Raw genomic sequence first — 27,849 nt, forward strand, 5'->3', positions numbered from 1 at the left:
CTGCAGCTTGGAGGGAGAAAGACTGGGCTTACTGCGCCTGTGAACAGTAAGTCTCGAAAGCCACAGGGGGTCACCATGCGTCAGCATCGACACCATGGCGGGGCATTTTGGGGTCTTTTTGAGCCACACTTAAAGAGAGAGATGAGGCTGTCTGCTCCTGGAAACCCTAAGGGGCGATGTGAGTCAGAGGGTTTGACTTTGCGTTTAACTTTACAGAAGCAGATTGTCACCTCTCCTATGTAGTGGCTGATCGGCTAGAATCCCCTGCTTGGATTAACAGCCCAATGCTTACACGTTGCACCGCCAGGCTCCTCGCGAGTAAAATAGAGGAACCATCATCGTTCGAGCCATGGGGGGCTTTCTACTCCGACAAGAGGTACAGCTTGGAAACCCACAGCCGCAGTTCTACCCTGCCCTTCGCGGCCATCACGAGCCAGAACTGGCTCCAGGGCAGTGAATTTGAGGTGCCGCAAATGTTAACATTCTCACTCGACGGCACACTGAAAAGGGCAGTCTTGAAAAACTCCAGAAGGGTTGAGGCCGACCCAGAGGTGCCTCAGAAGGCGTATCTGGTGACGTGCTTCTGAAGAGTCATCTGTTGGAAGCCGCGTGCTACTGGGCAGCAGGCACGGGCACGGCTCTGCTCTGCTGCTTGCTGCTCTTGGGGGCAGCAAGAGCCTGAAGCCACCCGATTGATGGGCGCAGTTGAGCTTTGTCAGGGAACCGAGCAAACCGAGACTCTGCCCTCATGAGCTGACATTCTAAGGAAGAGCGGAATACTTGTGAATAAGCTGAGGTTTTTAGCACGTTTTTCATGCAGTTTTTGTGGTAAAATTAGGTGCCTTGGCTAATATTCGGGTTGGCTTATCCTCGAGTATATACGGTAATGGTGTTAAAAAAAAGTAGAGCAGTTGGGGCAGGTAATGACTAGGGGTGGAGTCCAGGTTGGATTAAACCAAGTGTCCCTCGGGGACTCCACTGAGAACGTGCAGTGTGAGTCAAGACTTGACATAGAGAAGAAATTAGTAGCGATGGGGCTTGGTCAAGGCTTGAAGCAAGTGCAGTGATGCGGTGACTGACTTGTAATGCCCAGGTGCGGCCACAAGCTTACCTGTAGGTGCAGTGCTTCTAACACTTTGAACTTGCAGTTTTCTTGGAAGGAGTACAAATCCGCCAGCTGCTCTATGACAAACAGACACATACTCGATCGAGACACTGGAGTCCAAAGTGTAGTTGCACCCTCTGTGGGACCTAGTGCAGTTCAGCAGCAGTGGGCACACAACTGGACGACCAGATTGTAACCCTCCCTGAGGCTGGAAGATACGGTCAAGGTTTCTAAGGAGTGTGGGAATGTCCCTCAGCTGTAGAATCACTCAAGAACCTAGCTCCTGAAGGGAGTGTTCTCCTCACAAGATTCCAACAGCTGTGCCAGCGGGGAAACGATGCCAGTCTTTGCAAACGTAGCCATCAATGGAAAGGCTGTGTCAGCACCGCCCAGCTTCAGCACCCACGTCTTGTTTAAGAATCGTTTATGGTTTAGTCATGGAAGAGCGCTGCCACTCGGGCAAGCTGATACTCCGGGCTCTCTTAACTGAGTGGATACTGGTTTTCCCTTTGGGACTGTGGCTGCCCTCTCTGCGGGGGCGGCCCACCCCCTCTGAGCTGACCTTCCACCTGTAGCACTCGGGCAGCACAGAGCCTGGGTAGAAAGGTCACAGCTGTGTTTGCTTTCGGGACTTTTGGCCTCTCTGAGAACAAGGTCGCCTAGTGTAGTTATTTGCTCATATTTTGGGGTAAACCTAACTTGTGAGGGTTTATCATGCTGAGCCCTGATAAACGAACTGGGCAAGAAATCTTCAAGTCTAACATTGACTCGTTGACTTGTTTTTCCTTTTTGGGGGGGTTTCAGTGCCCCACCCACCCCTTTCTTCCTTGTCAGCACCTACTTGCTGAGAATTCGCTCTTCCTCTAAGCCCTGGGGATACGTGGTGACTGTAAAGTTTATGTGAAAGTCACAGAAGTGAAGTTTTTGAGGGAAATCCTCATTAAAGGATCAGTTCGCCACATTAAGCACTCTTTGAGTTCATGTTTTTAAATGAGTTTTTATCAATTGAGTATGTAGAGGGGATGGCGAAACAATCAACAACTTTCAAATGTGTGCCAAAAGATGCTGTTTTTGTAAGGGCATAGTTTCAGTCAGTGGTGAGATCCCAATTGTCCCCTTGTAGTAAGTAGCTGTTGATTTAAGGCAGATGCAGGTGTGTGTCAAAAAAGAGAGAGACAAAACGTTTTTGCAACAGAAATATATTTAAATACAAAAAATAAAAAATAAGTATGGCCAGTGTATCATGGATATCCCATGCCACTAAAATTTTGCTGAATATGATCTGACACGGTTTAATGTGCTAGCCTGGTTGATAAACACATGTGGGATTAATTGAAGGGCGGAGAGAAAAATGGCTCGGTGAGTCTCACCTTTCTTGTCTCTCACTCTTTGATCATCGGACCAGTGTGCGGCTGCCTTGCTTGTTCTGTGCCTCAATTTGCAAGCTACACTACCTGTGGGACACCTAACTTGTGAACTGTGTCGCTGTAATTTGAGGTCCCTTTAAGACTTGCCTCACCAGAGAACTAGAATGTACATCTCTGGAGCTGGGGACTGATGGTTGGTGACCTGGCTGACAGTTGGTGACCTGCCTTGCTGTTTGCTGCCTGTGCTGGGATAGCCTAGCTCTCTCTACAGAGGACTACTAGACAGCCCTCAAGACCTGAAGGACTGCCAGTGTCTCACAACTCTCTCATGGGAGTGAGTTGCACTGAGCCATTTGTACTGCTTTATAATTTAACTGTTCATTTCTTGTATTATATATCTCTTTATCTGTATATAATTTAACAGTTCATTTCTTGTGTTATATATCTATCTTTACAAATATATATAAAACAAACCTAGGCTACCTGGCTCTGAAGACTTGTCCTTTGTCTCTTTCCATCTTAACGGGTTGAGGCTATTTGCCTAGCCACCACCAGCCTGCCCCATGCTTTTCTTCCTGGTGTAGGCTAATCTCCCTGACTGACATTCACTCTCCCTCTGTTCAGCCACTGAAGAGTCCTGGTGGCATAGTGCTTACCCATTGGGCTGCGATCTTAAAGTCAGCAGTTCAAAACCACCAGCAGCTCACTCAGAGGGAGAAAGACAGGGCTTTCTTTCTACTTCCGTCAAGAGTTAGTCTCAGAAACTCAAATAAGCAGTTCTACCCTGCCCCTGAGGGTCACTATGAGCCGGCATCAACTTGATGGCAGTGAGTGGCGTGAGTCTGGGCAGTCATTAAGGAACCCTGGTCGCATAATGGGTTATGCATTGGGCTGCTTGCTAACCACAAGGCTGGTAGACCTCGGACAGGTCATTTCCCAGCGTTTACCCACAGTTCCCATCTGAGCAAAGTAGCTTGCAGTCCCTTCTCAGGATTGTGACCACCTCCAAGTGAATCTGAAATTATATAGATTTTAAAATACAAATCACTATAAGAAAATGGTGACAATTTCACATATAATATGAAAAATATGAATCAATGTGTTAGTCTGGGTTGACAAGAGAAACAAATTCATCGACATTCATATGTGTATGAGAAAGAGCTTTATATAAAAGAGCAGGAAGATCACAGGCCAGTGGGTGGAAACTTGTGGATCCAGTGGCAGTGGAGGCATCTCTGCATGGGCAGGGGTCTCCACGTGGCTCCTCCAGCTCCAGGGCTCTAGTATAGCTCCATGTGTCGTGTCTTGTGAACAGGAAGGTCTCGCAGAGAGTGAGTGTGTGTCCCACCTCCAGTGAGCTAGTTATCCAAATGAGGTCATAAAGCTGCAACCTGATTGACAGGCTAAACTCCACCCCTTCACTCTTAATTGTCTCAAGGTAACAATAGATGATGTAACTACCACAATCAGTAAAATATGTGAGAATTTTTTAATGCTGGACAGGTAAAGGAAACAAGACAAACTTCCAGATGAGGGAGTGGTGAAGTCCGGTATAAGGTCATGATCGTTATAACGAGGATAAATTGACTCTAGGCAGAAGGGTGGCACAAACAGATAATGCTCAACTACTAGTCAAAAGGCTAATGGCTCACGCCCACCCGGAGGTGCCTTGAAGAAGAGTCTGGGGATCTGCTTCCGACAGGCCCCATCTTAACAACCCAATGCAGCAGTTCCAAGTCAATGCATGAGGTCACCAGAAGTCAGAATCCACTGGACAGCAGCTAACTGCCCTGCAGCAGGGATGGAAAAGAAGAAATGGTTTAATTTCTCAAGATCCGCTCGCACTCAGACTAGCAGAAGGCTAGTTTTCTGGACATAGAAGAATTTTGGTTAAGAAGGACCAACTGATACCATTCTTGAAAAACTGTATGTTTTTAATAATCAAATAATTTTGTGAACTAGGTAAAGGCTTACAGAGCAGATCATCAGTTTTTATTCTTTCATACAGTTTGTTTCAATTCATCCATTGAAATCCCTTCAAAAAGCATCTATAATTTAAAAAATTACTCTAATGTCCCTTTTTTTTCTTTATAAATCATTGTATTGGGGGCTCTTACAACAATCCATACATCAATTATATCAAGCACATTTGGACACATGTTGCCTTTATCATTTTCAAAATCTCTGATGTCTCTTTTTAGCTAATTATTTTAAGGCCCTCGAGTCAATTCCAACTGGTGGGGACCCTACAGGATCTGAGTGTCTCCAAGACTGTGACTCTCTCTCTTTACCACTTTTATGCGCATATAATTCACATATCCCACAATCCAAGGGTCCAGTCACCTCAAGAAGAGTTGTGCAGTCATCACCGTCAGGTTTAGAGCATCTTCTTCATTCTTGAACTCATCGTTGTCAGTTCCCCATTTCCCCCGAAGTCCCCCTGCTTTGCCTCTAAAAGAACCATCCATGCAACTTGGTACATGCCCTACTGCTACTCTCTGCTTCTCTTTGGACCATGCACACTTTTCAGAAATATTCAGAGGGCGTTATTCTGATCGGGCCATACTTGTTATTTAGAAATAGTCAAATAAAATAGTACTGCTGTGTTGAAAAAAGAAAAAGTAAAGAGTAATAAAAAGAGAAAAATCTGTACTTTTTTCTGTCCTATCGCCTGCCTGAATGTCATACTCAGTAACGCTGGATATAGGAAACCAATAGCGGCTGCTTCTCATGGCTCTTTCGTGTGGAAATTTTTCCAACGGTACAGTTGATACTATCTTTTCATGTTAGCTTCTGGCCTAATCCTCTGGGAATCTGATTCCACTTGCCTTCCAGCCGGCCCAATAGTCTGAATATTTGACATTGTTAAAGGGAAGTAGTTCATCACACGTTCTGGATTATCTTCTCACATACCATTTCATGCTTCTACTTATATCTCCCAATTAATTCAGATTACCAACTGACCTCCTCTTGAGAGAGGCTCAAAAACAAAAGCAGCCTTCAATCATGCCCAGATTGCACTAACCATCCACCGTCATGACTACTCTAGAGATACATCTACAGTGATTGACTGGGGGATATAAGCGGACATTAGGAGACCTGGTACTGTAGTGGATTACATCTTGGGTTTCTAACTGCGAGGCTCGCAGTTCAAAACCACGAGCCGCTGCTTGAGACAAGCTTGGAAACCCACAGGGGCAGTAGGACTCTGCCCTGTGGGGTCCCTATGAATCAGAATCAACTCCATGGCGGTGAGTTGGTTTGGTTATAAGCTGACATCGGAAGTGATCCTTTATCAGGTTGTTACATTTTTGTCAGGTCTTCGTCCTGTGAATACTCTCAATCTGGCTTAGGAGACACTGTAGATGTTCTCACAGCAGCCCTGTAAGACGGAGTAGAGCTGCCTCTGGGTTTCTGAGACTGCAACCCTTTATGGAAGTAGAAAGCCTCACCTTTCTCCTGCAGACCGGCTAGTGGTTTTCAGCTACTGACCTTGCACTTTAGCAGCCCGGTTGGAATGGGATCGATGGCAGCGCTGAGCTTGAGTGTTTTGAGTAGGTAGTGCATTGCGCTAACAGCAACAGCGCTCTGAGTAGGAATCAATTTGACGGTAGTGAGTTTAAAGTGGGTTCTTTCTGTTGTGGCTTTTTGTTTGTTTTTAGTAGGTATGAGTTGGTGTTGACTCCTTGGCAGTGAGTCAGTGAGTTTGGTTTCTTGGTAGGTAGTGCTCTGAAGTAGGTATTGGACTAATAGCCCAAGGTTGGCGCTTTAAACCCACCAGCTGCTCTATAGGAAAAAGGTGAGGCTCCCATAAAGATTTACAGCCTTGGAAACCATGTATAGAATCGCTATGAGTCAGAATCAACTCAGTGGCAGTGGGTTTTTGCCAGGTAGCTCCAGGGGCACAGTAAGGTTGTCAGCTCAAGTCCACAGGCTTCTGAGAGAGAGAGAGAGAGAGAGAGAGAGAGAGAGAGAGAGAGAGAGAGAGAGAGAGAAGATTGAGAATCTCAGCAACCCTATGGGTTCTTTGCTGTCCTATAGGGTCACTCTGAGTTGGAATCGACACAATGGCATATTCTGATAGGCAAAAAAGAGGAGCCTGGTGTGTCGTGGTTGAGCACTTGGCTGCTCACCTAAAGGTCAGTGATTTGATACCACTCGCTGTTCCACAGGAAAAAGATGTACCAGTCATTTCCACAAAGATTACAGTGGGGAAACCTCTATAGAGCCGTTCCACCGGGGCCATGGGATTGATTCTGTGGCAGCGGAGCTGGTGGCCACTTTTTCAGAAATAGACCTTGGTGGAGGTGCCTCTGCGTGGGCTACAACCTCCAACTTTTCAGAGAGAAGCTGAACACATTGGCTGTTAGCCCTCGTCATCTATTATTAGAATGACATAAAATAGCAGAATTGTCAACTAGTCTCTGGAGTTGCCATTTTGCTTTAATTTCTAGTTGCACAGTGCCACCTAGTGGATCTGTAATGGAAAAACACCTTCGACGCTCCGGGTTTGGTGTGCAGTTAGCCTTTTGTATCTGCAGGTTCTGCATCCTCAAATTCAACCACCGGAGAGGTTTGAATATTATATCCAAAGGGAGAAAACAAACAAAACAACGAGACAATTAGCTGGTCAGAGTCATCCCTCAAAGGCCAAGAGGGAGCACAAAGTACTATTTAGATAGCCTTTATGTTAGAGGGGCCGTGAAGTAACCTTTATAAACCTGGTAGCATAGTGGTTACGTGTTGGGCCGCTAAGCTCAGCGTCTGCAGATCTAACCCACCAGCAGCACCACGGGAGAAGACGGGGCTTTTGACTTGTGTTAACAATTAGTCTTGGAAAAACTCAGGCACTGCTGCCCTGTCCTACAAGGTTGCCGTGAGTCGGCATCCACTCGATGGCAGCGAGTTTGTTTGTTTTTAATCAATATTATTAATATATTATAATACTTATGACCATCCAGAAATGATTTAAACCCTACGTAAGCACATACTTCACAATTAAATAAAGTATAGGTAGGGAGGACTGCGTAGGCCACATACAGATACTGTGTTGTTTTGTATAAGGGGTTCAAGCAGCTGTAGATACTGGATTTTGATATCCACGGTGGAGGGGACAGGGTGGGGTGGGGGCTTCTGGGGCCCGTCCCCTGCAGATACGAAGGGACGATCATATCGGCTTTTAATAGTTCGCTCTATCTGTTGTTTATCATTGTCCTAAGAACCTAGACTCATTGTAGCCAGACTTGTGCAGTTCACCCCTCTGAATCACACAGGTGCCCAAACTAAGAGCGAGGTGCACTCCATGCCCTTTGTAAGAACTCCTCACAAAAGTGAATCTCTCGACATTGTGCTTCATTTCAACATTACCTTTTTAGGCTAAAAAAGCGCTTTGGTTAATAATGTTCTTGAAACATTATCTCCCAACATTCTTTCTACTCATACCATGCTCTTTTAATTATGTATATTTATAGGCTTGTTTGTTTAATGGCGTTCTATTCCACTAGCCTGTAGGCTTCTCAGGGAGACCAAACAAAAGGAAAACACTGCCTTCGAGTTGACTCCAGCTCACAGCGACGTGCTGCCAACTGTGTTCAGGGCTGTGACTCTGTTCGGGGGCAGAACGCTTCATCTTTCTCCTCTGGAGTTCGAACAGCTGACCTTCTGGTTAGCAGCCCAACTTCCAGTCCACTGTGCCACCAGGAAGACGCACAGAGGTGCACAATAGATCCAGCGCCGACTATAAAAATGTCAGATACCTGAGATAGTCGCAGGTGTGTTTGGAACATAGGTAACACTTTAAAATAAGACTTGACATTTTCCTAATCGGGGTATCGAGGTGGTTTCTATTGCTATACCTTGTTGTCTACTTTTTATTTTCCAGGGGAAAAAAAGCAACTAAAAGTTTTCGTTTCATTTTTCAATTACTAACATTTTAGCACTGAACCTCACAATTGCACTCAGACTTGGGGCCCAGGACTCACCAGGATATGCCACAAGCATGGAAAAAGTGAGATTTTATTAAGTTAAAGCATTCTGGTTAAAACGGGAACCAATATTAAATAAACAGGTAAATGAAATGAGTGCCGGCGTTGAATTTGGCATGGCTCTAGGAAGAATCAAACACCATTCTCTAACATTTTCTCTCCTCAGCTTTCAAAGTGAACCATCACTTTCAAACGATGTCAGCCAGATCAGCCACACAGGGTCCGAACCAAAAATACTCAGATGAGGTTTTTAAAACTAACTTCTCTGCCCTTTCCTTTTTTCCTAGTCCGAGAACAGGGACTTAAAGGGACGGGGGTCTAGTAGAGGTCAAAGGGGCCAAGAACCTTTATGAGCAAAATTAGAAATCCTAAAAATATTTTAGATGCAAAAAAATTTTTTTATCTTTTGGAAAGGCATGTACATTTTTAAGAAAGCTATCTACCCTAGCTCTGAACTCAGAAGAGCAGTGAGATTAGCTACTTATGAGCTCATGCAGACTATGGGGCAGCAGATAAGCAGACTCGAGAAAGCAAAGGCACATCTCTGAGGGTTTTCAGCATGGCCGGAGGGAGAGGAAACCAGGCCGCAGCAATCAGAAACTCATGTCCTGCTGCCTGAAAACCAAATGTAAACCGTTAACAAGCTTTTAACATTCTTGACTGTCACCGCAATTGGCTGAAGATCTTGCCTGTCCATCATCTTGCTTCCCCAGGACTGAAAGTCGGGAAGGAAAGAAAAAAGTAAGCATTTTTAAGAGCCCAGATACAGTCATTGCTCGATGCCCGCTTATGACTCGACGTTCATTTTCGGTGCTGCAAGTTTGAATCTGCCTGGACTGGAATGCTGAGGTCTTTGTTGCTGAACAATCTCACGGTTATTCAGAGCAGGCCTGCCTCTGAGCAAATACTATCAGCAAGAAGAAGGCCGATTCCCTCTGATTTGTCAAGAAATAACTGCATCGTATTTCACCTCTGAAATCTCCCTGGGAATTGATGGTAGCTTTTGCACCCTGAAAATAAAAGGTGATTACAGGACAGGCGCAGCACAGGCTGGCGGGAGGGGTGCAGACGGCAGATTTCCTCCCTCAGCCTGAAGAACCGTTCCGAGCCTCGAGGCGGACGCTCTAGAACAGAACCGTGACTGCAGGGGGATTCCTGCTTTCGAGGGTGCTGCGAAAGCTGGGTCTGTGCTGTGGTTCACTCCTTGCTCTCCCGGCCCTCCCTCTGTTGTCCTCAGCATCACGTGGTTGTACCTACGTCTCTTGACTGTTTCCCCCCTTCGGGTTTTCCCTGTTTGACCAGCCAGGGAGCACACCCATTTGTCCCTGTATGCTTGTATTCAAAAGAGGGTAATGTATTTTGCAATGCCTGTATATACATTTAAGGAAGGAGCCTTGGTGCTGCAGTGGTTGGTTACTCCTTGGGCTGCAGTTCAAAACCACCAGTAGCTCCTTGGGAGAAAGACTGGGCTTTCTACTCCCAGAAACAGTTACAGTCTTAGGAACCCAAGGTGTGTGTAAGGGGCAGGGGTGGGGAGCACTATGAGTCAGCATTGACTAGCTGCCAGTGAGCTTGTTTTTTTGTTTGTGTGTATGTGTGTATTTGGGGGGAGATATACACATTTAAATCAGTTCTTACAGTTGATTTTTATTTTTTTAAGATCATTTTATTGGGGGCTCTTAATAACAATCCATTCATCAATTGTATCGAGCAAATTTGTACATGTGTTGCCATCATTATTTTCTAAACATTTATATTCTATTTGAGCCCTTAGTATCAGCTCCTCTTTTCCCCCCTCCTTGTCTACCTCTCATTTTATGACCCCTTGATAAACTATTATTAATTTCATATTTACACCAACCGCTGTCTCCCTTCCCCTTCGGTTTCTTACCCCTTCCTCTCACCTACAGGGATTGCTTGTATCGTGAGCTCTTATCTGTACCTGTGCCCATGGTCTGCCATAGCCCGCAGTGAAAGGCAGCACTGGGGACCTGATCATGGGGGGGGGGCGCGTTGAGGAAGCCTCAAGGAACCAGAGGAATATTGTGTGTTTCATCAGTGCTATACTTCACCCTGGTTAACTCATCCCTTCTTTGTCACCCCTCTGTGATAGAGTTGATTTTTAAAACCTAGTTCAATCTGCATCTCAACTTTTTACCCTAGATTATATTCAAATCTGAAAGATCATGCTTTCTAAGTCATGTTTATAAAGCCATTTATAAAACAGGCTGGCTCATTTAAATATTTATAAAAGCAAATGCCTTCAGGAACTCCTTTCAATCACATGCCGCTGTCATTCTCCAATGAAAGACAAGCTTTCTGAGCTGAGTCCTTTTGAGAGAGAAAAGGTAGTTAGATAGTGAAACCCCAGGGAGTGGATTCGAACTCACAGCCCCTACAGGACAGAATAGATGCCCCCTGTGGGTTTCTCAGGCTGCCAGTGTCTAGGGTCTCATCTGGCTCCTGAAATCCTGTTGCCTTTTGTCCAACAAATGGACTACATGTCCATTTCAATTTTACTTTTCCTCCTCTTTCTTTTTAAAAAAGCCACTCAGACCACTATTTAAGTTTGAGGAATGAGAAATCTGGAGGGATTTCTTTCTTTGGGTTTTTTTTTTTAAAGAGACATACTATATATATATTTACACAGCGCATCTCAAGAAATGAAACCAACAGCAGTATCGTGTTAAACCCTCCATCCCTGTGGTTCCTTTTTCTCCCCTTTCCCCATCCTTCCTCCCGCCTTCCGCAATAACCAACCTTCTTGTGTCAAGCACAGCCCTCTCCATTGCATGTGTTTTACTCATTTAATCTCTGCCACAGCCCTACCAGCAAAGCATTAGAACTATCCATACGCCGGGTCAGAAGAGGCAGTAAACAACAAACCCGAAGTCCATTCTCTGGTTTCCTTGGGCAGGGGGTGGGGGCAGTACAGAGGCAATAGGGAATGATTCCAAGTACTTTTTGTTGGATTTTTAAAATCCTTAACTTGACTCCTTTGCCCACTGTGCTTGAAGTTTTGTTGCTGTTTTTGTTTCATTTTGTTTCGTTTCCTGGTCTGGGGCCTCCAAGGTCATGTCTGAAATCCCAGCAGGGGGTCAGTCTTCACATGCATGATGTGGGCAGCGAGCAAAAGTGGACTCCGGCACAAAGTAGCCTGTGAGCCCACCTCCGACCCCCATGCAAACCCAGGGGAAGAAGCAGCCAGCCGGTCTGCTTCCTTTACATCTTTTCCTTAAAAAAGAAAGCCGGTCAATCTGCTCAATCCTGTCATTCTCTTGCTTTTCCAGAAATGTTTTCTTTAAGGAGATTTGTACAACCAGGAAGCGTCCTTGTGGTTTTAGTTTGAAAGCTGGATGAGTTCAAAGAAGCCAGGCCTTCGAATGCCGAAGCCGCTTCACTTCCAAGCTGTAGGAGATGCGTAATGGTGTGTGGGCATGTTTATGAAGAAGAAGCAACTGAAATATTTATTATTTTTTCACTCTGGCAGAGACTAGCCAGCCGTGTTGAGATCACCACGTGCAGCGTTTTTTGTCCACTGAGGGAGAGTAACAGAAAAAGGCCCTTGCCTAAAGAGTTGTCGCCTGCTTCTTCAACCAGAGAGCTGGCACTTTTGGAAGACATAGATGAAATTATGCAGGCTGCACCCTGGAATGCAAAGTCTCACAAAACTCACTGCCGTGAAGCCTGTTCTCACGCATAGCGACCCTGCAGGACCAGGCAGAGAGGCTCCTGTGGGTTTCTGAGACTGGGAGTCCTCTCCGGAGTAGATAACCTCGAACTTAGAAAATCAGACTCAATTTTCCTCTTTACTCATCATCAACAAATGTACCAAAATTTGTGGTAAAAGGCATCCGGGGCATTTTAGCATAAATATTATTTCCATCCTTGTATCTCTCATTCTTCTGTTCCCGCCTCTCCCCCTCCCCGCTCCACATACAGATACACACTCTTAGGTGCAAACACATGCTTATAAGTGAGATACGTGTTCAAATGTACATTTGTTTGTCTCGTTGCTTGCAGTCACATCACGTCACGGGTGGCCTCCTTACCCTTCAGGAGAGCGATGAGTTCCATGCAGAATGCCATTCGAGAACTTTCCAGAGTTCCTCCATGAGATCTCTGCAATACCTATGACTTGATTTTGCTTGCTTCTTACAGACTCCTCTCTACCTGGTCAACCATGGTGAGACCGGACCGGTCAGATGCAACAGGTGCAAAGCCTACATGTGCCCGTTTATGCAGTTCATTGAAGGTGGGAGGCGCTATCAGTGTGCATTCTGCAGCTGTGTGAATGACGGTGAGTAGCGCCATTGAAGGCTCTCTGCAGACGCTCCTGATGAAATGAAATTTAGTTTCCGTTTTAGGTGAGGAGACGCTCAGGTGGCTTTGGCTTTCAGCTTTGTAGTCCCTTCTTTGTTACTTACTAGAAGAACATCCATGAGCACCGGAGCTGCAGGAGCCCCACGCACCTGTGTCACACACACCTGTGACAGCATGTCCCTCGGTCCCCTTCCACGGAGACTCGGGTGCAGAACATGACGTCTCACCTCTTGCAGATGGTAGAGCTGAGAGACTTTTCCTTGTCCTTTTCAGAGGTAGACTCGGGCAAAGCTTGTGGATAACTGGGGCTTCAACACCCGTGGATTTCTCCCCCTCCCAAATAAATCCTGGATTGTTCAGAGAGGAAAGAGATTCATACAGAGGGTTTTCCCATATCGTTTTCTTGCCTGTTTGTGCTCCAGTGTGTTACTGCACCTACTGAAGCACCTCACATTCATTTGTATGTGTGCGTAGAGTGTTTCTAGAAGGGTTTATGTGACGGCTCTGAGCACTCGACTTCCCTGCATACGTCTTCTCCGTGCACAGAGAGCTGAAGGATGCTGGCCACGCTTGCTGCCCTCGCTGCCGGCTGGGCCATGTCACTCCCTGGCAGCTGAGCTCTGGCACCGTTTCCTGGCAGTGTCACTGCCCGCATGGCATCTCTGCCCGGGGGACCTTCGCTGGGGGGACAGCACTGCTTGTCTCTTGACATGCCTGCCTCTTTCATGGATCGTTGCTTTGCCCACTTCGGGGTGCCTGCTGGCACTGTGAGTCCTTTTCATGAAGGCCTGTGGTCAGTTCTGACAGACGGCTCATTTGGGACTTAGATCTCTTTGCTCCAGCTGTGGCATCAGTTCAGTGGAAATAACGTGCTCCAGGGAGACCAGAATCTGCCCACTCTCCACCTTCACCTCTCTTTGCAAGACGATCCTGCGCCATCTCTTCCTGGATGAAATCTGCAACCAATCCTTGCATATTTCTAAATCTTGGACCCTAAACTTCAGGAAGGGTTTCCTGGTTGGTACAAAAGGTGAAATGCTCAACTGCTAATGAAAAGGTCGGAGGTTCAATTCAAGCCAGAGTTGCCTTGAGAGAAAGTCCACTTTTAAAGACAACAACCATTGAAAACCCTGTGACGCCGAATCCAATCAAGGGAGACCGTGTGTGTGTGTGTGTGTGTGTGTGTGTGTGCGCGCGCGCGCGCACGCGTGTATGTCTTGTTAACTTAGGAGCCCAGTGATAATTTCTCAGTGTTCCATTTGGGTGGGGGGTGGGGGCCAGAAGGAGGGTTGTCACCAAAAGGCAGAAGCTGCTTCTCAAGCATCGGGGGAGATTTTCCAACAGAGTTCAAAGTTTTCTTCAGTGTCTACATGCAAGCCTTCAGCTGTCTTAGCAGGGTAATCAAATGTATATCTATCTATATTTGGTAATCAAATATTGATCCAGACCATGGAGCATCCAGGATCTTCAACCTGATGTGACTCCTTCACCTCACTTCCAGAGTGTCAGCCCATGGCCTTGAAAGGACCCCACACCGCTCCGGCCGACCCCAGACTGCTCTCTCCACCAGTGGATGTGCTCCGGTGGCTGGCTGTCCGTTGCTCCGAGGCTGCCATGTTTGGGATACAATGAAGTCATTCATACTGGGCTCAAATATCGGCCCCCCACAAGGAAGCTAATCTCACTTAGATTTATTTTGACACCTACATTATTTACTTAGGTATAAAGAAGTCCACAGTTTATTGGGGCTAGAAAGAACTCAGCAGGATTAGACACATGGTTCCACTCTGCTTCTTTGTAAATTGCCCAGATTGCCTAGCGGGGAGTGTCAAAGGTCTAAAGGCTTGCCGGAAAGCAAGGGTCTTGTGGCAGTGTGCCTTGCATTTATGATGTGCCTGGCATTTTGGTTTATAAAACACGGTTGATAGTATTAAATACTAGAATATACAAAATTAGCTATTTTAAAAGAATAGAAGCTTCAGATATTACATGTATTTGTATGACTGTATATGAGTGAATTTTACGTTATATCGTGTCCTGGCATTCTAAGACAGCCCCTGTGTTATTCTCTGAAAATTAAAGTCCTTTTTAGAGATGAAGGTAAGCATTGGACTGTGCACCACAAGGTCAGTGGTTCAAACCCACCAGCCAGCCACCCTGTGGGAAAGAGATGAGGCTGTCTGATCCCATCGAGATGTATAGTCTCAGAAACCCTGGGTAGATGTGTTGGGCATCAGAAGAGACCGGATGACCGTGAGCTCAGTTTTGGGATTTTGTGAATTTAGCTCAGCTGATGTTGTCGGTCTCTATTTCTCCAGTAGTTTTCAAGACATCAACGTTCCCAAATCTAGAGATTTCTGTGTACTTTGGAATTTTGTAAAAACTACTTTGAAAAGAAATGGCCGTGATACAGTAAGGACATGGAAAAGTCAAACCTCGGTGCTTTTTAAAGCCCAACTGAAGAACACATTCCTGCTGTAGGTCGTCCCTGTGTTAGTTTCACAGCTACAAACAATAAAATCGAGTTGTCATTGTTGTTTTTAATAAAAAAGACATTACTTCTGTGGTTTTGCCAGTGGAAATCTTGTTCTTTACAAAAGACTCACAACCAGAGTGTGGCTGGCTATTGTAAATTCTTCTACTAGCAGTGGCCTGGTAATTAATCTCAAGGTGGCAGGAGTTTGCTTTCGCGGAGAAAGCAGGCCATATTTGTGCAAGTGTTCAGTCTGTGACTCATCCGCGTTGCTGTGCTGTTGGGTGACTGCCAGGCCTCTGCCAGAACTACCCTTAGACGTCTGCATCCGATCAGACCTCCTTGCTTGGGATCCGAGTGTAGTCTTTCCCAAATACAGTCATCCTGTCTCCTCTGAAGCCCAGACTTGAGGAGATCACCATGCAGACTCTCTATACCTGAAGATGTCTCCTGAACAGAGAATAAGATAACATGCAGCTAGGCATATTGGGAGCACTGTATATTTCTCTTCACTGTGTTAAAGACTCAGGTGCAAAATTTGGCATTCTCTTTAGGGGAGTGAATAAAATAGGGGCTGTGGCCTCCAGGTTGCAAGACCCAGTAGAAACACCAGTACTTCCACCCCCTACTTCTCTAGGCTTCTCCAAACCACCAATGTGCTCTGCCTTCGCTTATACAAAGGTAAAGGGGGTTGCTGTTTGTCAGAAAGCCTGCGCACTTTCCACGGCTCGCTTTTAATATAATGACTATTTAACACTGTCCTGCATTCCAGCTTTCAGATGCTCCCTTCTCCTAGCTTTGCTTTGCTTCGAATAGGAATGTTGGAGCGTTACCTGCATTGTCTGTGTGTTTATGACTTTTGTTTTTCCTAGTTCCACCATTCTATTTCCAACATTTGGACCACATGGGGAGAAGACTGGACCACTATGAGAAGCCAGAGCTATCTTTAGGATCTTATGAGTATGTTGCTACTTTGGATTACTGCAGAGTAAGTGTTCCCAGAACTTCCACTATTTATGCACGTCACATCCAAGCGGATCGCTCTTGCCCTCAACTGCTGATGCCTGTTACATGGAAAGCCCTGCGGCACAGTGCCTTGCAGACCCAGAGGCAGCCTAACATTTTTCAGCTGCCAGTCACCAAAGTTACCATTTCTAAAATCTACGCAGTGGTACCAGAAATGGAAAACAATTTGCTTTTTATGCCCCTACCGTAAACCTCAGAGCTGCACATGATCTTCTAAAAAGAATAATAAGGGGAATCTGGTGTCTTCAGCTGTTCATTGCTTAACTGCAGGAGAAAGGGTGTCTGCGAGACCCACCCAGTGGCCTAGAGAGCTGTTTCTGCAAGGTCACTTGAAAACTAGGGAGCAGTTCTGCGCCGCCCATGGGGCTCTGCCGTGAGTCAGAAGGGACCAGCCAGCAGATGGAATACGCGGGGTTCTTAAAGAGATTTTTCATGTAGTGCCAGCCCACTCCCTGGTTTGGGTTAGCAGTCCCATATAATTTCCCTTCAAAGGCAGAACTGGAACCAGCATGCTCAGCAGGACAGTTGACATCTTTCTATGGCCTTCTTCCTTAACCCAGTTGTCACCTCCCCTCTCTTAGGCTACTACCACAGCCTGAGTTAGGTTGAATGAATGAATTGGGAGCTGTGTTACTACTATTGCTTGGATTAACAGGTTCCCTTCTCCAATGTCGACATGAAGCCATAATAGGCACCTTGCCCATCTTCAGGAATCTGTGTCTCTCTGAGCTTCTTTTTTGATTTTGGTGTATATGTGAAGCACCATTGTAGACCTGAACAAGCAGCCATCCTGACTTTGTTTCCTTGCTTCCCTTCCAAAAATGAATGTTAACTAATACGCAGTTCCTGGGAAGCAATCCCAGCTGTCCTCCGAGAGCTCAGCTGGGGAACCAGTCCACGGAGGAGGAGCCTAAGCTCACGCTTCTCCTCCAAGAGGACCGGCAGCGCCCAGTGAGGTGCATGTGGCTGACTAGGTGTCAGTTATTTCACCGACTGTATGTTATTCATTTGGATCTGAAGACCGTACGAGCGGCTTAGATCCAAGTCTCCCTCTCCCAGTGGAGTGGCCACTGTGCTGGAGGGATTTCCTCTGCAACAGGAAATCACCCATGTCTTACTCGTCATTTTACTCACAGATCTCCTGGCAAAGGTTAGGTTCTCACTGTGTCTGTTATGAGAATGTGTCACGATGGAAATGAAGTAATAACTCAGGATGCTTTATACATGTAATCTAAACAGATCTCAGGGATAACTTGGATTCTGACCACACATCACACAGAACCTTTTTTTCCCAGGCCAGAAAATTCTCCAATTGATTAGATTTCTATTTTTCGGTGAAATAAACCCACTCTGTTTCGTTTAGCTTTTGGCTGTTTTGCACTGCGTTACATGGGACTGATTAAGAAAGAAAATGCGATGCTCTGTTATTTTTACAACTAGATCTTGGACGCATGATCTTGGGAAACGGAGGAACCTTTTCAGTGCACATGCTTTCCTTTCAGGCAGAAAAGCATGTCCGAGTACCAACAGTCTGGGCCGTGTACTTGTTCTGTGCTGCTGTTGACTGAAGGAAAATCATTAGGCAGAACGGAAACATTTGATACTCTAATTAACTGTAAGAAAGGGATTGTAACTCGTGATGGAAAATTTGTCCACTGATCTCTGTAACCATAGTCTAAGTCTCTCTGTGTTCTGAATGTCCAGCTCTCTGCCAGCAGGCTACATTAGCCTGATCTGAGGCTTTTTTGAGGAGAAACTTAAGCAGAGAGTCGAATCTGTTTCTGGGAACACAAGTGTTCGTATCTTCCAACTCTGTTATCTGGAAATGTTCCAGATGTCTAACTGATGGGAAATCTCACCCAGCAGGCAAGGAAGAAATAAAATTAGTGTATTTCTTAAGTGGATGCCAAGGAAGCAGAAGAATAAAAAATGCTATAAATATCATCAAATATAATTATGATTCATATCATCTAAAATGTAAATAATGTACAGTCATAAATTGGCTTAGGGATTTGGCTGATGAAAAGAGCTTATTTGATTTGTAATTTTTAACACCATACAAAACTGGAAGGAAAATAATGAAATCATGCTTTCCTCTATTCATTTGAGGGAATTTTAAATTTCCTGGATGCCAACTACAAGTAATGCAATTAACATTTTGAAGCATTTCCTGTGTGCTGGGCTTGTGCTAGGACTTCCTCCGGGTGATACATTGCACTCTCAAATATGACCATTAACGGAGGCAGCTGAGGCTCAGACTAGAGCTTAGTACCGGCTTCTGGTCGTACAGCTAGAAAGTAGTAGACTCAGACCGAAAGCTACATTTACGTGACCAGAAAATAGCAGGGGCTGTTAAGTTGACTCCAGTTTGTGGCCAACAGAGTGAGTGGGTGATGTGATGGATTAAGGAAGCCGGTGATGGTGATGTTGCCGTTCAAGCACAAGATGTCAGATGCTCATGTTCAGCACAGGGCTGGGGTGAAATGTTCTAATGGAGCATTGCAAAAGAGAAGTCAGTGACGGAAAGAGAAGGAGATAAAGAAGTTAGAAGAGAATGTGAGCCCACATGGAAGAAACATACCAGCCTGTGTGACCACGAGCTGTCGAAGGGATCAGGTATTAATCATCAAGGAACAAAAAATCATATCATTGAAAATGTGAGTGAGTGCAGAGTGGAGACTCAAAGCCCAATGGTAGCCAAACAGACACCCCTTGCTGAGGGGTTGTGGGGAGGAGATGAACCGGGCAGGGTGCAGGGTAGCAACGATGAAACATATAACTTTCTTCTAGTTCTTAAATACTTCCTCCCCCGCCCCACTATCATGATCCCAATTCTACCTTGCAAATCTGACTAGACCAGAGAATGTACATTGGTACAGATAGCAACTAGAAACACCGGGAATCCAGGACAGATGGCTCCTCCAGGACCAGTGATGAGAGTGGCGATGCCTGGAGGGTGGAGAGAATGTGGGGTAGAAAGGGGGAACTGATTACAGGAATCTACGTATAGCCTCCTCCCTGGGGGAGGGACAGCAGATAAGAGGGCAGGGGGAGACGTCAGACAGTGTAATATATGACAAAATAATAATGTATGAATGATGAAGGGTTCATGAGGTGGGGGGAGGGAGGAGGGAGGGAGAAAATGAACAGCAGATATTAAGGGCTCAAGTAGAAGGCAAATGTTTTGAGAATGATGATGGCAACAAATGTACATATTTTCTTGACACCATGGATGGATGTATGGATTGTGGTAAGAATTGTACGAGCTCCCAATAAAATGATTAAAAAAGAGAGAGAATGTGACTTAGAAGAATGTATTAATTCTTTTTTTTTGAGTTCAGATTTTTTTTTTAACAATTTATTGGGGCTAATGCAATTCTTATCACAGTTCATACATATACATACATCAGTTGTATAAAGCACATCTGTACAGTCTTTGCCCTAATCATTTTTTCTCCTCTTTTCTTTTTTTGAATGTATTAATTCTTATGTATGTACATAGAAAGCCAGTCATGTACCCTGTAGAAATGGACAGGTTCCAACCATACAGAAAACACATGGTGAGGAATCAGTAGTATTGAACTTAGGAGAAAATTTTTTAAATGATAGGGCATGTACTGATTTGTTTCAGTATTCAGTTACACGTCAACATAGGCTTTGGCTATTAATTAGAAGGTGCGAGAACTAGGAATGGTTTGCGATTAAAAAAGTAATCATACAGTTAGTAGGATTGCTTCTTTTGGGGGCCCACTTGATTTTGGTAAATGTGGCAAGTTACTTTTATAATGTTTCAAAATTTCAATTGAGTGATGTTATAACCAGCCTTGTAAAGGATGCAGAACAAATCATAAGCTAATTGGGGAATGTTGTCATATTTTATAGTCATAATAATTAAAATACAATTTTAAAAAATAAAATGTTTGGTGACCATAATGCTAAACATGAAAAATATTTTTCGCTTTTTATTCTCTGTGTGAGTCACTGAAGTTGTTTGCCTGTGACTCTCGTTTCTAAATATTTTGTGAGACCCAAACTGAAGAATTGCATCCCGAGAGCTAATTGAACATCAGCCAGGAGTGAGATGAATAGTCACAAAGCATTTCCATAGCAGCTGCTTTATATTGTAGTTATTATTATTAAAGAATGAACATTCCACTTTTTTCTATAGACATGTAAGAAATTAGGGAAGAATATGGTAAAATCTTAGAAAAGATTACACGTACATTTTAGCTTATAGACTCTTTAAAACAATATTTATGTATATATGTATATATGTGTGTGTATAAAACAGAATATTTATGTGTATGTGTGTATGTATATAAAACAGAATATTTATGTGTGTGTGTGTGTATATATATATGTGTGTGTGTGTGTGTGTGTGTGTGTGTGTGTGTGTATAAAGACATTTGAAAAGAACCAGGTCCAGTGTAGTATATTTGGGGGCTGTTTTAAGAAACAGTTGTTGTGCATATCCATCCAGACCTATTTCTTCCCGGGTGCAGTGTCATAAACACGCTGGCCACAGTACCACAGTGACCAGCAGCTATGTGCAGGAACAAAGTCTTTGAAGCTTTACAGAGTGAACCTAATTCAATAGTAGGACCCAGCTCATACTCTGCAAAGGGATGAGTTCCTTTTATCATTTTTATAACATCACCAGAGACTGTGCACTAAAACATAATTTAATGCCACAGACGTTATATCCTAAATAACAAATGAAACATCTGTTGACCTTTGAGAGCGTGTTCTAGTGAGCGTTTTAATTCGATTATGAAATGAACATCATTTCTAATTATGTCTCTACTTGTATTTTTTTCCTGTAGAAAAATAAGCCTCCCAACCCACCAGCCTTTATCTTCATGATTGATGTTTCGTACAGCAACATAAAGAATGGTCTTGTGAAGCTCATATGCGAAGAGCTGAAGACTGTGCTGGAGAACCTTCCAAAGTAAGAGCCGCTGTTCTGTTTGTGAGATAGACAATGTCGATGAGCCGATGCGTTGGCCAGAAGACCAGCCCCAGGCGCCCATGGGTATCTCTTGCTATCGAGGACATTGAGCCATTATTTACAAATCAAAAGCTCCCTTCTTCTGTGCCTGAGAAAAGCCAGAGCGACCTGCTGTATACAAAGCAAAAGAAACAAACTGATAAAAATAAAGCTACGGTCTAGGGGGAAAAATACTAAATATATCATCAGTTGTAGAGGGAATCCCAGCAGAGTGGTGGGAAGGCTGTTCTGAATTTTTCAAAACCTGGGGATGGGAGGGAGCTTAAGGGAGTGCCAAAAAACCGACGGCAGAGGCAGTTGGTTTTTTTGGCAAATGAGCCCCTGCGCGTGCGCAGTCAGACCAAGGGCAGCGCGCTGCCTCTTCACCCTTTAACCACACAGGATGCATCGCTGGCCTTAGCACTGCAAGAAACGGTACTTTGGAAACCTAACTATTTTAGTTCTATCAGTGTTGATGTTTAGGAGAGGGAACTAGCACCTAGTGAGGAGACTCGCCAGCAGGGAGAATGGCTATCTTTGTGAGAGGAAGACGTTTAAGAAAATAAAACAGGTGAAGAGATATTGTCTGCCTCCTAGTGTCTGTAACAGGCTCAGCATCTCCCACCCCTTGATTAGCTCCCTGAGCGTGAGCATTCTGTCTGTTCTGGGCAGAAGGAATGTGCAGGGGAGAAGGCATTCTTCAGCCTTCATGGGTCCCCGAATCCTATGACTACCAGGGCCTCTGTGTTCCTTCCACCTGTGACTGCTGCTTTTGTTCAGAGAAGGTGCAGATGAATGAACTCAGGACCTCCCAGGAGTCATCTTGTTTGTATCTGTGAAACTGAAGTCATAATATTCTCGAGCGTGGTTTGGATAAGCCGTGGGGATGTTTAAAAAACACTGGGGTGATGTCTAAACGGAATTCTTAAGTGACGAATGAGCAAGTTGGGGAGGGGGACGTGAGCGAGGCGCCTACCTACCATCTGCAGGATTGCTTGCGTGCCTGTCATGTCTCTCACCTGACGCTGTGGACAAACCTAGAGAAGTAAGGGCTCTCCACCGCTCCTGCTGCTGCTTTGAAGTGGAATTCTCTCACAGGGCTGTCCTGGTGCTGGCTTCTTTTCTTAGGGCTGCCCTAAAACAACCGAGTTTATTACCTCACCATTCTGAAGGCCAGGCCGTCAGCAGGGCCAGGTTTGCTGACCGCTCTGACAGGAGGACCCTTTCCGGCCTTTGCCAGCTTCTGGTGGTCCCAGGTGTTTCTTAGTTCTCGCTGAAACACTAAGCATCAACACGGCCACCATTCCTGTGTCTGTGTGTCCGGTCTGGCAAGGAGCCCCTCAGAGAGGACCAGGACCCACACTACTTCAGTATGAGCCGCTGACCCAGCCAATGCCAACGCCCCTATTGCCAAACAAGGTCACTTTTGTGGGTACCCTGTCTTTTGAGAGGTCATGATTTAATTCGTAAGATTTTCAGAGTCAGAAGATGAGGCCTTCTGTTCCCATCAAGATGAGGCCTTCTGTTCCCATCAAGAGTGACAGTCCCAGAACACCCCAGGGCAGTTCGCCCCAGCCCTCAGGGATCACTGTGAGTCGGACTCGACTCCGTGGCAGGGATTTTGTTTGTTTTCTGTCTCCAAGGAAACCAATTCTGATCTCTCCCCCTTGGTTCAGATTCTGCCAGCTTATTTTCACAGTCAGTTTATTGCATGAACCTTTGTTTCTTCACAGCACAGTTCCGACCTTACACACTTTCCTGAGGTGTCCTCATCACCTTTACCATCCGGTTGGAGGAGATGTATGATTGTGGTAAAAGATAGGAGAGGCAATTACAAAGGATGTTGTTGTTATTGTTGTTGTGTGCCATTGAGTCAGATCCAACCCATAGCGACCCTACGCACAACAAAATGAGACACTGCCTGGCCCTGTGCCGTCCTCCCCCTTGGTCCTACGCCTGAGCCCGTTGATGCAGCCACGGGGTCAGTCCATCCTTGGGGGTCTTCCTCTTTTTCTAGCCCCTCCACTTTACCAAACAGGATGTCCTTCTCCCGGGATTGGCCTCTCCTGACAGTGTGTCCAAAGTATGTAAGACAAAGTCTTGCCATCCTTGCCTCTGGCTGTACTTCTCCAATACAGATCGGGCTGTCCTTCCAGCAGTCCTTGGGACTTTCCGTATTCTTCTCCCGCACCACAATGCGAATGTATCATCCTTCTACGCGCTTCCCTATTCTGTGTCCGACTTTCACTTGCAAATGAAGCAGTGGAGGATACCATGGCTTGGGTCAGGCTCACCTTAGTCCTCAAAGTAACGTCCTTGCTCAAAAGACTTCTAGTGCAGATGATTTACCTAATGCAATATGCCTTTTGACCCCTGACTGCTGCTGCCATGAGCACTGATTATGGATCCAAGCAAGGTAGAATCCTTGACAACTTCAACTTTTTCTCCATTTCTCAGGATGTTATCTATTTGTCCAGTTGTGAGGGTTTGGGTCTTCCTTACTTGAGTTATAGTCTACCCTGAAGGCTACAGTTTTGGTCTTCATCAGCCAATGTTTCAAGTCCTCCTCACCTTCAGCAAGCAAGGTGTGTCATCGCATGCCGCAAGTTGTTAATAAGCCTTCCTCCAATCCTCATGCCACACTCTTCTACATATAATTCAGCTTCTCTGGTGATTTGCTTGGCACATAGATTAAACAAGTATGGTGAGAAGATACAGCCTGACGCAATTCTTTCCTGATTTTAAACCATGCGGTATTCCCTTGTTCGTTTCTACAACTGCCTCTTGATCCACATGAACACAATGACATATTCTAGAATTCGCATTCTTTTCAAGGTTATCCATAGTTTGTGATAATGAACATAGTCGAATGCCTTTGTTTAGTCAATAAAACACAAGTAAGTGTCTTTCTGGTGTTCTCTGGTTGGAGTCAAGATCCACCTGACCTCAGCAATGACATCCCTCGTTCCACAGCCTCTTCTGACACCAGCCTGAGCTTCTGACAGTTCCCTGTCAATGTACTCTTGCAGCCATTGCCTGCCTGTGTGTCATACTGCTGCGGCTTGTGTGGCTGTGGCGCTGGAAGGCATGTCACTGCTGTTTCGAATGTCAACAGGGTCACCCAGAGTGAAGAGGCGGCGGTGGAACTCCCAGCCTAAGACCAGACAGAGACAGAGGACTCAGCTCCCCACTTCAGAGGAAGAAGCCACAGAACTCCGTGCATAGCTTCAAAGCATTTTCATATTAAATGGATACTGCTGGCTATTACTCCCCATTTTTCAAATAGCTCTGTTTTTATTCATACTAAAAATGCCTTTTTATCTCGTAACGCAGTATATTTCCCCTGAGGCATATTTAGGAGCATGTCTGTCTGTAGATTTGGATGTTTCTTATGGTCAGAGTGCCATGGGTTCGGTTTACCTCCTGGAACCAAAGCAGATACCATGTGAGAGTGTTTTGAAGCCCAGCCTGTCTTGTTAGTAAACATTGGGGCGTGTTCATTTCTTAGCTAATCTTTGGGGGAAAAAAGAGAAGCCCTAGTTATTCTCTACCTAACTTTGAATGTATATCTTTGGTCTTGCCGGGTTGCCTTTGGATCTGACTTCTCTGGAACGGGAGAGAAGAGATTTGCAGAATTCCACCTGGTGTGCATATCAGGTTCTTGGGGTTTTTGTTTGTTTTTTAACAGAGAAAATGTTCTAAGCACTGGGTTTTTGAAACATTCTGGTGCATCTTGTTGCTAGCATCCTCAGAGAGATTCTATCAGATAGGATATGTCCCAATGGTTCACTCTGTGAAGATACTGGTGGCAGGCGTGTAGGAATTGAAAAGGAGAAGGTACAACACAAGGTGTCGGTCTTTAATAACCCTTCCATGGGTCCTCCAAACCTGTGTAGAGTTCGTGTGAAGGAGTGGCTGGGTCTCCCCTCTCTCCTCAGGTATGACTCCCGGAGGTGGGGGGCACTGCTGAAGAAGCACTGGAGGCCGTTCTTGTTCCCATGGAAACAAGCACTACTGCTTTTCAATAACATGAGATATTCCAGATGCAGTGCTGTTTTGAAAACTGTTAGATTGTATGTGAACCCTGTGAATCCCAGGATTGTCCTTTCCCGTCCCTTGAAAACGTCCAAATCCAGCATTCCAGAGACGTCTCTCCGTGTCTCTTTCCTCGGCAACTTTTGCCCTCATAGTTGCTCAGAGGGAAAGAAAGTCCCTCGGGACCTCCTGGGCGGACCAGAAGGGCTGCTGGGTAATGAGAGTGTGCCCTGGGCTCTGCTGGCAAGCTGGCCCGCATGCAAAAGAGACAGTGCCCTGATTGGTGGACCTGGCTCCTCTCTGTGATGGAAGCACTCTCGTCCTCACTGCTTTGCCCCACCAGCGTGGTGTCAATAAAACGGCACTGGAGAGAGGTGCACACCATCACCTTATTCATTAATTTGGTCCTATAAATTGCCATCCCCCAAGCAGGGCTCACCCATCATAGTACTCGTGACCCACAAAGCTTTGCTCTCCTACAAAGTTCCCTACAGAGAGCATGAGATGAGGTCCCACCCGCCTCTTAACGGTTTATAAGCAAGGCCTCCTGGAAAGATCGCTAAAAAGCATTGTATGATCAGAGCCAAACAAGAGTGCTTTCTAGGAACTCAGAAGAGGCAAGAACTTCTGGTTGGCAGTATCAGAGAAAGTTTTATAGAAGAACCAAGCTTTGTGCTGGGTCCTTTTCCTAAGGAGGTAAGAGAAGGGGGCAGCACGCAGGCAGTGGGATCACACAGCCATGGAGGGGTGTGTGTGAGAGCGCGAGATGACAAAGGATCATGATCCCTACTTCTGAAAACTGCATGAGACTTGAGCATATAAACATTTACCAGGTGATTTTTGAAAGGGTGATGAGAGTCTATTTTAAGTGTCCTCTCCACCCATCCCCACATATGTCAAGGCCACAATGAAGGGCCAATACCCTCAGACAGCAAAGGACCTGGAGAAGAAATAGATCAGAGTTCCGAGTCACTTAACCACCAGCCGCTCCTCAGGAGAAAGATGAGGCTTTTTACTCCCCTGGGGAGAGTGACAGCCTCAGAAACCCACAGGGCCAGCTCTCCCCTGCCCTGCGGGGTCACCGTGGTCAGCTCGGACTCCAGGGCGGCGAGTTTGGTGGTGTGGCTTCGCCAGCTGTGCAGGGCTTAACTGTCACGTTTGCGGTGGGTTGGGCCACTTGAACTTCGAGACGTGACCTCTGGATGCCTCACTTTCCCTTTCTCTTGCACCCAACTGCATCTGCCATGTGCAAAATTTAGAACCTGGATAAACCAAGTTCGTGTGTGTGTGTGTGTGTGTCCCCTGAGCAAAAATAAATAAATAAACTTTACTTTCCTGAAAGGACAAATGAAGTGGTTTATTTCTTTTGTGATTTCCACTCAACAACTGAATGCTATCTGACTGAGAGTTAGTAAGATCCTCAGTTATATTTTTTGTGTGTGAAGAGAAAAAACTACAACCGTGTCATATACTCTGGCAAACATAGAAAATTAGTGCACTGATTTCAAGTATACTTTGTATACAACTGGATTGAACATATCCTTGTCTTTATAGTCCTTTTAGGAAGATCAAGGACTTGTTTTGGAATCTTTCAGAAAAGAAAGGAAGGGAGGGTAGAAGGGAGGAGAAGGATACACTTCCTTTTTTGTTGTCATTTGGAGCTTTCATTGTTTCGGCTGCCTAGCTGTGTCCATCACAAATGGTCACCAATAAGAATATCATCGATGAATAAATCCAATTCCTGTGTTTTTATAGTCTATCGTTGAGATGTTTTTATAGTATACAGCTCTCAAAATCTAGCCCATTTTCTGTTGAAATGCTCGTGGACGTATAAGAAAAACACGCAGACAGGCAGCGCAAGCCCTTTGTTGACCACGATAGCTGTCCTGTCGGCAACCCGCGCAGGCCTGTCTCTTGCCTCGGGTTCCATTGGTTCTTCTGGCCTCCTGGGGACATCTGAGGGAACGCAGCCTACTTTATGAAGATCGCGCGATTAAGCCTGGCTTGCTCAGGGAAGAAGCTTAGAGCCTTGTCATTTGCTATGGATTGAGGGTAAATACATTAGAAATATATGCGTGAATGTGGTCATCTTGCTTGTTTCCATTTTTGCATAGAACTTTAAGAATTATTTTCCTTTCCCAACTTGTCTGTTTTTTGTGATAGCAAAATAGCCACGCCTCTACCCCCTCGGTCGGTACTGTTGACATTTCATAGCAGACGTGAGGACCAAACCTTTCAACATGATCTCCATAGGTGTTGATGAAAGGCACCCTATTGAATGTCAAGTAGCAACTTCCCTGTCCTTCTGAACTTTCAAAAAGAACTCAACCACTTTTTCCCCCCTCGTAGGGAAGAGCAAGAAGACACGTCGGCGATCCGAGTGGGGTTTATCACCTATAACAAAGTTCTCCATTTCTTTAATGTAAAGAGCAATTTGGCCCAGCCTCAGATGATGGTGGTGACCGACGTAGGCGAAGTCTTTGTTCCTTTGTTGGATGGCTTCCTTGTCAACTATCAAGAATCTCAATCTGTGATTCACAAGTAAATAT

General features: G+C 45.3%; 1 protein-coding gene across 1 annotated transcript in view; it reads left to right on the forward strand.

Moving 5' to 3' along the window:
• The window catches only part of SEC24D (SEC24 homolog D, COPII component), a 103,439-nt gene that overhangs the window by 45,569 nt on the left and 30,021 nt on the right, over positions 1 to 27,849 (forward strand). The window contains exons 9-12 of the mRNA XM_075543878.1: positions 12,618 to 12,756; positions 16,125 to 16,240; positions 21,102 to 21,226; positions 27,650 to 27,841. Coding sequence (XP_075399993.1) covers positions 12,618 to 12,756; positions 16,125 to 16,240; positions 21,102 to 21,226; positions 27,650 to 27,841 — 572 coding nt within the window. The remainder of the gene's footprint in view (positions 1 to 12,617; positions 12,757 to 16,124; positions 16,241 to 21,101; positions 21,227 to 27,649; positions 27,842 to 27,849) is intronic.

This window comes from Tenrec ecaudatus, chromosome 3 (assembly GCF_050624435.1).
Source record: "Tenrec ecaudatus isolate mTenEca1 chromosome 3, mTenEca1.hap1, whole genome shotgun sequence".
NCBI lineage: Eukaryota > Metazoa > Chordata > Mammalia > Afrosoricida > Tenrecidae > Tenrec > Tenrec ecaudatus.